The sequence below is a fragment of the Cervus canadensis genome, chromosome 7 (assembly GCF_019320065.1).
Source record: "Cervus canadensis isolate Bull #8, Minnesota chromosome 7, ASM1932006v1, whole genome shotgun sequence".
NCBI classification, from domain to species: domain Eukaryota; kingdom Metazoa; phylum Chordata; class Mammalia; order Artiodactyla; family Cervidae; genus Cervus; species Cervus canadensis.
Window position 1 is genome coordinate 20,229,738 of NC_057392.1, and position 13,080 is coordinate 20,242,817.

The following is a 13,080-nucleotide window of genomic DNA, read 5'->3' on the forward strand; positions in this document are numbered from 1 at the left end:
TCAGGTGCCTCTCCTCCCCCCATCCCAGGCCACGATAGTGAGGAGAAGCATCCTGGTGGTACGCCATGGGGAGCGGGTGGACCAGATCTTTGGGAAGTCCTGGCTGCAGCAGTGTACAACACCCGATGGTAAGTACAGTCCTGGCAGGATCCAAACGGAGGAATTAGAGCTAACACAGATTACGTCTCAATATTCTCAGTCAGAGCCCTGGGGCACCATTCTTTACTCAGACTGAATTCCCATCAGAACCTAACCTCCTCCCAGATCCTTGGCTTCTTTGGAGCTCTGCCCTCTACCTCACAAAGTGACCACAGATGAAGCATCAGTGAGGACAGAAGACCTCAAAAGAATAGGTTCACATCTGGGGAGTCATAGATGCTCTTGAGAATATGATAAAAGTGATGGGCCTTCTCTTTGAATGGAAAACAAATACCACCTTCCATGCAGACTCAGCTAACACTTTGGCATTTAAGAAAAGCCTTTAAGGCTTCCAGGTCCAACAAAGTCTCTGTCAATGGAAATTCTGGGGAGGCGGCTTCTAAAAAACCTTTCATGGAACCTAAAAAAACAAGGCATGGAAAACAGCCATACCTCTCTCTGATTGGTGAACTGTTGGAAGGCTGGTCTGGTGTGTTCAGGCACAAGTGACTGACCGGCCACATGACATTCATAGAGCAGGTCTTGGGAGAGGAGTTTGGCTGCTAGAATCTGTTGTGGCCAGGACGTTTGGGGGACATGTGAGAGGATGTGAGGGCTTGGTGTGTTACAGAGTCCTCTGTGGGGATCACTGATAATCTGAGGATGAGGTCAGGCCTAACCCTACTGACTGTTTACTCTGAGCCAGGCCCTGGGCTCCAGGCATCTCCTTACTGACTCATTCAAACAACTATATCGTCACCCATGTTTTACAGATAAGGGGAGTCAGTCAGCTGCCTCTAATCACGCAACTAGTCACTGGTGGTGCCAAGATGTGCACCAGACCGTCCAAGCATAGAGTTCAAGGTCAAACTCAAGGTGAACCAAAGTGCTCTGAGCCTCTGAATGTATTGGGGTGGGGGCGGGGCAGTCCCAGTGAATCCCTCTGAGGTCCACTCCCCCCTGAAAAGTGAAAGTGAACATGAAGTCACTCAGTCATGTCGGACTCTCTGCGACCCCATGGACTGTGGCCCACCAGGCTCCTCTGTCCATGAAATTCTCCAGCCTGAAGCAATTGACTAACAACACACAATGCAGGACCCACTCCTGCCATCTGTATTCTGGCCCACAGGCAATGTGACACCTTAAAGCCAAGGAGATGGGTTGAGTTGCATCTAATTAATTAATGCCAATTTGAGATTCTTATTGAGTTAAGCTAAGTCAGTCATGGAGATGCTTGTTCTTAATCAGGGCAATTGCACGAGTGTATCCTTGGGAGGGGTTTTCAGAGGATGAAGACAGTCTGGTGGTGCCTGCAGATGAAACACAGGTTTTCTGAGTTTGAGGAAATGTGTGCTGGGTAGAGCAGAATTTCCTCCTGAAATTCAATCTACATCGCAGGGTGCGTTCAAGAAAAAACGCTGTTGACAACAGTTTAATTACTGTGCTTCAAATGTGGTTCTTGATCTTAAACATTTAGTGGGACAGGTATGAACCATCTTGATGGAATTGAACAACTGGTGCTTATTTATGCTGTAGGAAAATACTACCGGCCAGACCTGAACTTCCCTCGCAGCCTGCCCAAACGGAGCCGCGGTATCAAAGACTTTGAAAATGATCCACCACTATCTTCTTGTGGAATTTTCCAGTCCAGAATGGCAGGTATGTTTGAGGCTCAACCTAGGAGGAATGGGGCTTCCCAGGTAGCTCGGTGGTAAAGAATCTGCCTGCCAAGGCAGGAAATGAAGGGCTCTATCCCTGGATTGGGAAGATCCCTTAGAGAAGGAAATGGCAACCCACTCCAGCATTCTTGCCTGGAGAATCCCATGGACAGAGGAACCTGGTGGGCTACAGTCCATGGGGTTGCAAGAGTCAGACACAACTTAGCGATTAAACAGCAACAACCGAGAGAAGAGTAACAATGATTATAGCAGTGAGTATCACTCACTTGTGCTGAGCCCTTGCCATGTGCTTTGAGGGCAGTAATAGCATTATCCTCACTCTGCTGATGAAGAAACTGGGGCCCAGCGAGGTTAAGTATGTTGCCCAAGATCACATAGCAACCCAAGATCACACAACAAGTAAGTGGAAGCTCAGAGACTTGACCCAGGAATGGGTTGGTGGGGAAGTCAGGAGGAATGAAAGAGATAAAAAGAACAAGAAAGAAAAGGAAAAAAAAAAAAAATCAGTGACCACTGTATACACTAAGGATGTCATTTTAAAAATTGAAAGATACATCCTGTCTTTGATTTTATTTCAAAATCTGTCCCTTTGGGCTTTTGTTTTGTCTGAGGTTCTGGTTCCACATGATTGACCTTGTGGAAGAGAAGAGGCCATTGAGCTCATCTGGTCTGCATTCTATGAGTTAAGAAACTCAAATCTAGAATCGGGAAGGTTCATGGGCTTCCCAAGTCACGCACTGGTTAACTGGAGGAACACACTAAAACAGGCTCCTCCCTGGGGGCATGCTAGCTGACCTTAATCACAGTTTCCACCCACTCATCACACACAATTGTATGGGGTGCATACACTTGGGGGTGGGAATCTTGGAGCTACATAAGAGCCCTCCTGCCACAGGTAGTAAGCTGCCCCCCGGAGTTGCCCCCTCGGGCAGCTACAGTGATGAAGAGGGCACATTTCCCACTGCTGTTTTCCAGGGGAAGCTCTGCTGGACAGCGGCATCAGGATCACCTCGGTCTTCAGCTCCCCCGCCCTCCGCTGTGTGCAGACGGCCAAACATATCCTGGGAGGTCAGTGAGAACTGCAGCGACCTTCTCACGTGGCCGTGACCTCATGGTTCTTCTCTGGGGGGAGAGGGCAGTGAGCAGAGGTGCAAAGAGAGTGGATGGCTGTGAATGACCGTCTAAATGTACAAGACAGTTGCGAACCAGCCCCTGAGAACTGTGAGGAGGCACTGAGCCTGTTAGCATTTCTGGAAGGTCAAGATTTTTATTTGCCTTTGACCAACTTATGCATGCGTTTTTTAAAAAACCTGAGGGTGAGGTTCTTCCCGGAGAACTGGGAACTGCTCTGGTCCCTTCTAAAGTACATTTGAATCAGTTCTAATGAGGTAGATGAAACTGGAGCCTACTATACAGAGTGAAGTAAGCCAGAAAGGAAAATACCAATACAGTATATTAATGCATATATGTGGAATTTAGGAAGATGGTAACGATAATCCTATATGCGAGACAGCAAAAGAAACACAGATATATAGAACAGTCTTTTGGACTCTGTGGGAAAAGGCGAGGGTGGGATGATCTGAGAGAACAGCATTGAAACATGTATATTATCACACGTGAAACAGATCGCCAGTCCAGGTTCAATGCATGAGACAGGGTGCTCAGGGCTGGTGCACTGGGACGACGACCCTGAGGGATGGGATGGGGAGGGAGGTGGGAGGAGGGGATTCAGGATGGAGAACACATGTACACCCATGGCTGATTCATATCAATGTATGGCAAAAACCACTACAATATTGTAAAGTAATTAGCCTTCAATTAAAATACATACTTTTTTTTAAAAAAGTCTGGACTGCAGGCCTCCCTGGAGCAAGGGGAGGGGCTCGTGGGAGCTGTCCAGCGCTGTCAAAGCCTGTTGTGTGTCAGGAAGCCAGCAGCAGACCCTTCCGTAGGGTATCCACCTACTGGAAGAAGCAAGTCCCTGCCAGAGGGGCAGCTGCCCTGGAGACCCCAGTTCCACCTCCACCCCATATGGGGAAGAGGGCATGAGACCTGGGTCACCCTAGGAGCATGGCAGTGATGGAACCAAGAGCAGAGTGTGTGGACATGGGGGCAGGAGTGAGCAGGGGGGCTTGCCTCCATGTTCTCAGAGACATAGAAAGTCAGGTCACCAGGTGAGCATAAGGCAGGAGACACTGAAGTTGGGACATGCCAATCAGGAAGGGGACTTGGACGGAAATGGGGACATACAGGATGACCATGTGAGACCGTGGGCATGGCCTGATGTCAAGACCCATCAGCCGGGTTGGGGCAGGTGTGGGCAGGGAGGAGCCAGGCTCACCCTGGACAAGTCTGAGAAGCGAACACGATGGAACAGGAAAGGGCAAGAGATGCTGAGGTTGTACAAGGGAGGGCCAAGGAGACGGAGCTGAGATTTTAAACTGCCAAAGCAGGGAGTTAGAGGCTGGGGAAGGTGAAGGATTTGAAGAAAAGAGTGGGCTCCATGGACTGAAATCCCGGGAGGCAATAGGAAGGCTGGAGTCAGATACAAGAGGGAGGAAGCTGCAGAGAAAGGAGGGTTGGCTGGACACAGAGAAGAGAGAGGTTGGCACTGAGCTTGGAGAGGGTTGCAACTGCTGGGAACGACAGACTGGATAAACTTGGCCGGTGTGGGTGGGGGTGTGGTAGAAAGGATGTCATTGGAGGAGGAGTTACAAAGGTATAAAAAAAAAGGTCAGTTTATGGAATGTGTTTTTCTATAGCAAAAATATGTACTATTTTTGGCAAAACAGATCATGAGTTCCATTTCCAGTTTTCTAATTTACAATAGAAAGTGGAGCTTTTTGTTTTTTTCTCATTAAAAAAAAAAATCCTAGGGAAGGGTGAGTTGATAGAGTTAGAATGTTCTGGAAGGTGACTCCCATCCACCCACTGCTTTGGCTCGGTCTGGGCTAAGTGTTTACCAGGATGATGCTTCTGTGTGACTGACAGGCTCCACGGTTGTTTGTCTTTTCCGAGGATCAGTGGACCGGCCAAGTCCTCATGGGTGCGCTCCTTCTTAACCTGAGGATGAGCCCAGTGCCACGTGCAGTGGGGCCCATGCAAGGATAGGACGAGCACCGGGGGGCTGCTGGTGTCTTCCAGATCCCAGGAGACTCTGGTCCTTCCTGATGGACAGAGGGTCATCCTATTGCCTCCAACTGTGCTGTGGCTTTTGTCTGAGAACTAGCATGACTGTGCGTCATCACAGGACAATATTCACCAAGTGAAATAAAATCACGTTTTTCCCCCCAAAGGGTTGATTTAGACCTAGGAAGAGACTTATTTACAGAAAGCCAAAATAAACCCTGAAGATGATAAACACTTGTGTTCTGTTGAATTCAGAGTTAAAGCTGGAGAAAAAAGTTAAGATAAGAGTGGAACCTGGCATCTTTGAATGGACCAAGTGGGAGGCCGGCAAAACCACCCCTACCCTCATGACCCTGGAAGAGATGAAGGAGGCGGATTTCAATGTCAGCCTGGATTACAGGTGAGCCACCTCACCATGTCTGCAACTAGGCTTCCTCCTTTTTGTTAAAGATGATGAAGAAGGTGTTATTCACGAGGGACCACCACAGTGGAGCATAGCAGAAGGAGAGAGATTGGACTTCTCTCCAAATACAAGGCCCTGTGGGGATTTTTCAACCAGGAGAAGGGTGGGGTGGGCAGTTCATATAAGAATAGGGTGATTCTTGCAGACCTTAAACTATCCTTACTGCAGACAGGCAGGGGGACAGACACGTCTAGGGGTGGAGGGGGAGCCGAGTTTGCTCAGGTATCCAGAGTGGTCAGATACAGGGGGTGAGGGGTACTGACTTAACTGAGTCCACAAGATTGGACGTGAAACCTACAGGTCAGGCCCACTGAGATGAGGGTCAGGGAGAACCGCCCATCGCCGGCTCTGCCATCACAAGCCTGTGGGCCTGTTGCTCAGTGACAATGCAGGCTGTAGCCCCCAGCACCAGCCCTTTGCTGCTTTGGGGCACAGAACTGGAGTCTCACTGCTAACCATGAGCCCTAGCTAGAGGCAAAGCCATCTCGCTCCTTCTGTTGACACATGGGTCAGAATGGCAGCTCCACTCTCCTCCTCCAGGCCGGCCTTCCCCCTCGCCTCTCTCCTGCCGGCCGAGGGCTATGATGATTACGTGCACAGGTGTGCAGTGAGCATGGAACAGATCGTCAGCACCTGCCCACAGGACGGTAAGTGCCCCAGCGACCTTGGTACCACAGCCCCGGGGATCGGGGTCTCCCACCTCTGAGTTGGAAATGGCTGATTTTGAACCTAGGTGTGCCCCGACCTCCCTCATCCAATTTCCCCACCTCCAGAGTGCTACACCACTGCCTCTGTAGAGACTCACGCCCCCCACCACCACCCCACCCTGGGGCCCCTGATTCTGGAACCGATGGGACCCAGGATAGTAGGGTCAACACAGACCACCCATGCCCATTTCCCAGGAAGCAAAAGAAGAAGCTAAGAACCAAACTATCAAATGTTGGGTCATGTCTAAATGACAATTCAAACAAAACATCTGTTTAAGTTGATGGCTGAGTCTATTAGAGAAATTTAAATATGGAAGCTGAATACGGAAATAATTAAGAAGCACTGTTAATTTAGTTAGTGGGGTAATGGCATAGCAGTTGTGTAAAAAATGAGAAGTCCTCATTTGGAGATGCAAACTGTGGTACATCCTACAAAGTAGCGTGATATTTGGGCTACACTTTAAAAAATGCATTAAGTGTCCATCATCCAATCAACAAATTGAGATGTGGTACATAGGTACAATGGAATACCACTCAGCCATAAAAAGGATGAAATTTTGACATTTGTAACAACATGGATGGACTTGGAGGGCATTATGGTAAGTGAAATAAGTCAGACAGAGAAAGACAAACACTGCACTTGTATGTGGAATCTAAAAATACAACAAACTAGTGAATATAACACAAAAAGAAGCAGACGCATAGATATAGGGAATGAATGAGTGGTGGGAGAATGAACCAGTGGGGAGAGGGAAGTAGGGAGGGGGAAGATGGAAGAGGGGAGTAAGAGATACAAACTGCTAGGTATAAAATCAGCTACAAGGATCTATTGTACAACATGGGGAAAATAGCCAATATTTTACAGTAGCTATGAATGGAGTGTAGCTGTTAAAATTGCAAATCACTATATTGTATGCCTTATATAATATTGTACATCAACTATACTTCAGTAAAAATAAAATAAAAATACCTCACAGGGAAGGATGTCAGGTAACAGACAGATGATACCAGATGGGCAGAACATCAACCAACTGTTGGAGCTCCCTGATGAGAACACGGGGATTCATCAGACCTGCCTTTGGGGGTATATGTGAAAATGTCCATGGTGAAACATGAAAAGCTAATCCTATAAGATTTAAGTTAGCAAGTGTGAACATCAGCCATGTGTCAGGCATCAAATAGAACATCATGGGAAAATGTCAGTGAAGAAGACGCATAATCTACCCTCAAGGGACTTGAATGTTATTAGAGGAAAGGGGCGGACACGTCTGGAAGAGCAGGAATGTTACGGGCTTCATCTGTGACTCAGTGGTAAAGAGCCCGCCTGCCGTGCAGGAGATGCAAGAGATGTGGCCTTCAAAGTCATGGTGTGGTTGCAACCCCATGGACTGTAGCCCGCCAGGCTCCTCTGTCCGTGGGATACTCCAGGCAAGAACACTGCAGTGGGCTGCCATGCCTTCCTCCAGGGGATCTTCCCAACCCGGGGACTGAACCCTCGCCTCTAGTGTCCTGCATTGCAGGTGGGTTCTTTACCACTATGCCACCTGGGAAGTCCTTACAGTCACGTTAGGGCAACCCGAATGGACCACTCTGTGGGCCAGGACTTTCCAAGGAAGCTCAGGTTCCAGTTTCCTCCTCAGGCGGTGCAGTGGGTACAGCCCCAGGGTCTCCCTGACTCGGCAGCAGGTCTAACTCCCCAGCCTGGCATCATCCCAGCCTTGGCTGCCCGTACACATTGCCCTGGACTCTGGAGGTCCTTCCATAAAGTGAGAGTCCTCCGTGGTCCATTGTGATGACCAGCTGATCAAGCTCAAGTTCACAGGCCTGGACGACACAGCTCAGAGCTTGGCACTGTCCCGTTCCTGAAGCTCGAGGGCAGATATGTCTGCGCCGGCCCCGAGTGAGGATGTGACGGGCTCAGAAGACCTTACACGCAAACCAGAGGCCAGTTGCCAGTGTTATTAACCTGTTACCAACCACACCTACCTCCATCCGGGGTTGCCAAGGCCTCGGGGCACCACAAGTTTATTCCACCCAGCCACTTTGGGGCCACCGTCTGATAAGGGGCATCCTCCGTGCCTGCTCTGACTCGGGGTGCTTTCCTTCCACAACAGGCGTCATCCTGGTCGTGGGCCATGGCTCGGCCCTGGACACCTGCACCCGCCCGCTGCTCGGGCTGCCGCCCCGGGACTGCGCGGACTTCGCCCAGCTTGTGAGAAAGGTAAGCGCCCCCTCTTTTCTCTTGGGGCCATGGAAGCAGGCAGCCTGAGGATGTGGGTCCCCACATCCCCTTCTCAGAACAGAGACAAATGTCCTGAACAATCCAGGGCAGCAGGGACCACCCCCCTTGTCCCCTGAGAAGGTGTCCACTGGCTCTTGTGCAGAGGGTAGCTGCAGGCAAGGGATTGTCAGAGGATGTTTGTCATCTTTATCATCATGGCAGCTTTGGCCATTTGCTGTCAAGTTAATATAAAAAACAAGACAGAGGACTTTTATAATCAGGTCATATGATAATTCCTTACCACTGTAGTAGTCGAGCACACGGTCCATTTGGAGAGGGTAGGTGTGGTGGTTGAGCTAATTAAGAAAGAAGAGAAAGAGCAGTTTTTGGCCTGGCTTGCTCCGGGGATGGGGTGGGTGAGGGGGGAGGCTGCAGACAGAGAGAAAGCAGCCCCTCCCTCTAGCCTTTGGAGTCATCAAGCCACGAAACATAGGAGCTTGTCGAAGCTGTCAGAGCACCTGGTGCTGGGCTGGGGTCATCTGTTGTTGTTCAGTCATGAACTCTCTAGACCCCATGGCCTGCAGCACACCAGGCTTCCCTGCCCTTCACTATCTCTGGGAGTTTGCTCAGATGCTTGTCCATTGAGTCGGTGATGCCATACAACCATCTCATCAGCTGCCGTCCCCTTCTCCTCCTGCCCTCAACACATACTGAAAAATCAAGTGGGTCCTGGATGTGTAGAGAAGAATAACAGGTGGACCAACCTGTGGAGCATCACCCAGCAAAGCAGAGATGACGAGCCGCATTGGCGAGATGAAGGAGGCAGGCAAACTCAGGACTCAGCCCTCCCCATTCCCTGCCCCAGAGACCTACTCAGGGACAGACTTGCCCTCTGCCCTTGTCCTTTTCAGCAAGTTAATCAGTTGATTGACCAACAACCTTGAGGCTGGGAGTGCAGCAGTGCAGACAACACCTGTGATGAGCGATAAGTCCCTGACCTGGTCACAGCACCATGGCTGGCCACAGCTTGTTTGCCACAGATGTGGGCAGCAAGGTGTCTCTGAGCCCCAGAGTGGCCTGGGGGCTTCAGAAGAGCAGACCCATGGCCCGGCCTGGCCCAGACAGCACCTCTCTTTGCTGTGCAAAGCCCTTGGGTCTCTGAGCCCCTCCCTGCACTGCCAGGAAAAAATACAGCCCTCCCTCACCCTGAGATGCCATGGCACCCCAGTTATGACAGACAGTGAGGTCTGCAGACACTTCCAACTGCCGTGGAAGGGGCGGGGAGTCCCCCTGGGGGCCGCTGTGTTGGATGTCAGTGCCAAGTTCAGGGTCACAGTGCCAGCATGGATGTATCACGCCAGGCTTCAAGGCTGCTGGCTTGAGAACAAGTCTAAAATCGATCGACCTGGTATGGAATATTAATAACTGATTTAACTCTGCTCCAGATCCCGTCTCTGGGTATGTGCTTCTGCGAAGAAAACAAAGAAGAAGGCAAATGGGAGTTGGTGAACCCGCCCGTGAAGACGCTGACTCATGGCTCCAACTCCGCATTTAACTGGAGGAACTGGATCCAGGGCAACTGAGGCCAGTTCTGTGTTTGCATGACTCACACTGGAGAGGAGGGACTCCGCAGAGGCCGTGAGACACTGTTATCTTGAAGGGATGCTAGTCTCCCCAAGGTGATTCGTAGAAGCACAAAACGCACTTTCAGACACCAGAGTGTTGGCCATCTGCCAACCGCCGCCCTGCGAGCTGGGCTGTGGGGATGCCATCTTGTACCCTGTGCATTGGCCGTGCCAGTTGGCAGGGGATGAGGACCCATGACTCTGGTTCCAGGAGTTAAAGACCCACCCCAAGCCCACCCCAGGGAAAATTCCACTTTATATGTTTTCGTCAATTTCCTTTTTCTGTTTCAAACACTCTTGGGCTGTTTCCACACAGGCTGAAGGAGGTAAAATATTGAATAAAAATGGAGCAAGGAAACCACCTACCAGATCAAAACCAGGAACCGAGCTTGGTGTCCACAGACCAGGTATCAGTGACCTGCTGCTGCTGTAACGAGTAAGCCCACGGTGGTGATTAGAGACACAAGTCTGAAACACACACACACGTTTATTCTGTTGCAGCCCTACAGGCCGGCAGTTCTGAAATGGGCCAGAGGAGTGCTCTTCTTCCACAGCCCTGAGGGAGAGTCTGATTATCTGTTTCTCTGGCCTTCAGAGGTGCCCACACTCCTGGCCCCTGGCACCTTCCTCCATCTTCAAAGGCAGCAGTGGTGCCCCCTTCAGATCCCCCTGCTCCTCCCCTTACACAGTCATGTCACCTCTGCTGCTGACTCTCCTATCTCCCTTTTGTGAATACCCTCAGATTACACCGAGCCCACCCAATAATCAGGAATATCTCCCCATCTCAAGACCCTTAACTTAATTCCACCAGCAAAGTCCCCTTCACTGTACCATGTGACACAGTCACGGGCCCAGGGATCAAGGCGTGCACTTCTCAGGGGCCACCTTTCAGCCCATCACCCCCAGTCCTCCCAGAGGCCACCCTTCAGCCCATCACCCCCAGTCCTCCCAAGCACGTTGGGCTGTTTATACAGAGGCCAGGGTGGAAGGCTTTGTGACATCCCCTTGGTGCAGGGCTCACTCCGTTTCTCTTTTTCTCCATTTTGATCAAGTGGAGCGGGGAGGCGGGCTCTGTAAATGGAGGGGGTGGGTCCTGCCTTGATTATCAGGAGAGAGAAACCAGAGAGGACACCCAACCCAGTCACAGCAAAGCCTCCAGGGAGGGTGCATCCAAGGGTGCTCTGACTTCGAACAAGCTGGTCCAGGCAGTCAATGGAGGGGGCACCCAGCTGTGTCCTCTCACCCCATCCTTGCCTAAGAAGAAGATATAGCCCTCAGAGTGCTCAGAGGGAGGGCGCAGTCATGCTGAGGCATGCTGCCCGACCCCAATACCTTTGTTCTTTCCTGAATACACCAGTGCCAAACTGACGTTCCTAATCGTGATGGTGAATAAAAATGTCATAAGTCAAACATAGGATTTACATAGTCGCCACTTCTTTGGGGTGGTCCCCAAGACGTCTGGGTTCACCCTCTGTGGGGTGAGGCTTCTGGGTCTCATGGCCTGAGTGATGAAGGAGGCAGACCACCACCTCCTCCTCGCTGGTCTACCTGTTGGGGTCTACATGGGACAACAAGATGGGTCTGAACCTCAGAGCTTGAGGTCAAGTATGCAAGAAACACAGTTGTCTTTATATCCTATAATGTTGGTTGACAAGACTTCCTGCAACAAAGGTAGAAAAGCCCTCTTCTATCATTCTTGACTTCTAGAATGACCCTCAAGTGGGAGGTGGCGAGGGGGCGGCTGGAGCACAAAGCTATGCTGGAGAGGGGCAAGGAGGGAGGTGCCTTTGGAAGCGTTTCATTATTTGGCATAAATTTTTGATGAACTAATAAGAAACCAAAAAAAGAAATATTTCTGAGCACTTTCTTCTTTCCTTTGACCCTGCTGGTCCTCGGGGTTCACAAGCCTCATCTGACCCCTGCTGACATCATCTGGAAACAGACATCTTGTTCCCACAAGCTCCCACCTCCAACCCCCTCCCCACCCGCTACATCATCTCTTTGATGTCCTGACCTATGGGCATGAACAAAACTGGAAAAGAACCCTCCAGCGTGGTTTGCTTGCATCCCAGACCCAGCGAACACTGTCTATGAACCTGGGGCCAGGATGACTGGGATTCTTCCCCGCCAAGCTTTCTCAGAAGAAGGGAGGAGGCTGAAAGCAGAGGAAGAGCTGGCCTAGGGCTGGGTTGCAGAGGAGCCGGGGTTCCTGAACTCGTACCCGTGATGGAGAAGCACTGAGCCACAGGTTCTGGGGCCACCAGTCCCTGCAAACACCCCGCTAAGTTTCTCTGAGAAGAAAGACCCGTCACGTTCCACTGAAGCCAGTCTTATTTTAGAGCCAAATTTGAGATGCTTCAGCTACAAGTTGTGTTGCTGACTCCTGTCTTCCCTTCCCAAAATTTGTTAAGATGAAGTCCTAACCCTAACACTTCAGAATGGGGCTTTTTTTTTTTTTTTTGGAGAGGCCTTTAAAGAATATGGATGTGAAAGTTGGACTGTGAAGAAAGCTGAGCACTGAAAAATTGATGCTTTTGAACTATGGTGTTGGAGAAAACTCTTGAGAGTCCCTGGACTGCAAGGAGACACAACCAGTCTATCCTAAAGGAGATCAGTCCTGGGTGTTCATTGGAAAGACTGATGCTGAAGCTGAAACTCCAATACTTTAGCCACCTCATGCGAAGAGTTGACTCGTTGGAAAAGACCCTGATGCTGGGAGGGATTGGGGGCAGGAGGAGAAGGGGATGACAGAGGATGAGATGGCTGGATGGCATCACCGACTCGATGGGCATGAGTTTGAGTAAACTCCGGGAGTTTGTGATAGACAGGGAGGCCTGGCGTGCTGTAATTCATGGGGTCACAAAGAGTCGGACACGACTGAGCGACTGAACTGAACTGAACTGAACTGATGCACTCATTGGGGTGGGCCCTAACCCAAGATGACTGGTGTCCTTATAAGAAGAGGAGATGAGGACCCTGACACACACAGGATGACCATGTGAGAACACAGGGAACAGTTCAGTTCAGTCACTCAGTCGTGTCCAACTCTTTGCGACCCCATGAACTGCAGCATGTCAGGCCTCCCTGTCCATCACCAACTCCCGGAGTCCACCCAAAC

The 13,080-nt window shown here is 50.5% G+C and overlaps 1 protein-coding gene across 3 annotated transcripts in view; it reads left to right on the top strand.

The window, feature by feature from the left end:
• Positions 1–11,372, top strand: part of UBASH3A (ubiquitin associated and SH3 domain containing A) — a 37,526-nt gene extending 26,154 nt beyond the window's left edge. Inside the window, exons 8-15 of one of the 3 annotated variants that reach the window (XR_006270520.1) lie at positions 29–128; positions 1,675–1,797; positions 2,793–2,885; positions 5,202–5,346; positions 5,950–6,056; positions 8,231–8,337; positions 9,783–10,369; positions 10,464–11,372. Coding sequence is in view for 2 of the 3 variants with exons in the window: in XM_043474483.1 (XP_043330418.1) it covers positions 29–128; positions 1,675–1,797; positions 2,793–2,885; positions 5,202–5,346; positions 5,950–6,056; positions 8,231–8,337; positions 9,783–9,920 (813 nt within the window). In the remaining variant the exon portion in view is untranslated. Of the gene's footprint in view, positions 1–28; positions 129–1,674; positions 1,798–2,792; positions 2,886–5,201; positions 5,347–5,949; positions 6,057–8,230; positions 8,338–9,782 lie in introns of all 3 variants that reach the window. The other 2 variants (XM_043474483.1, XM_043474484.1) reach the window with 2 other exon arrangements.
• Positions 11,373–13,080: the final 1,708 nt, after the last annotated feature.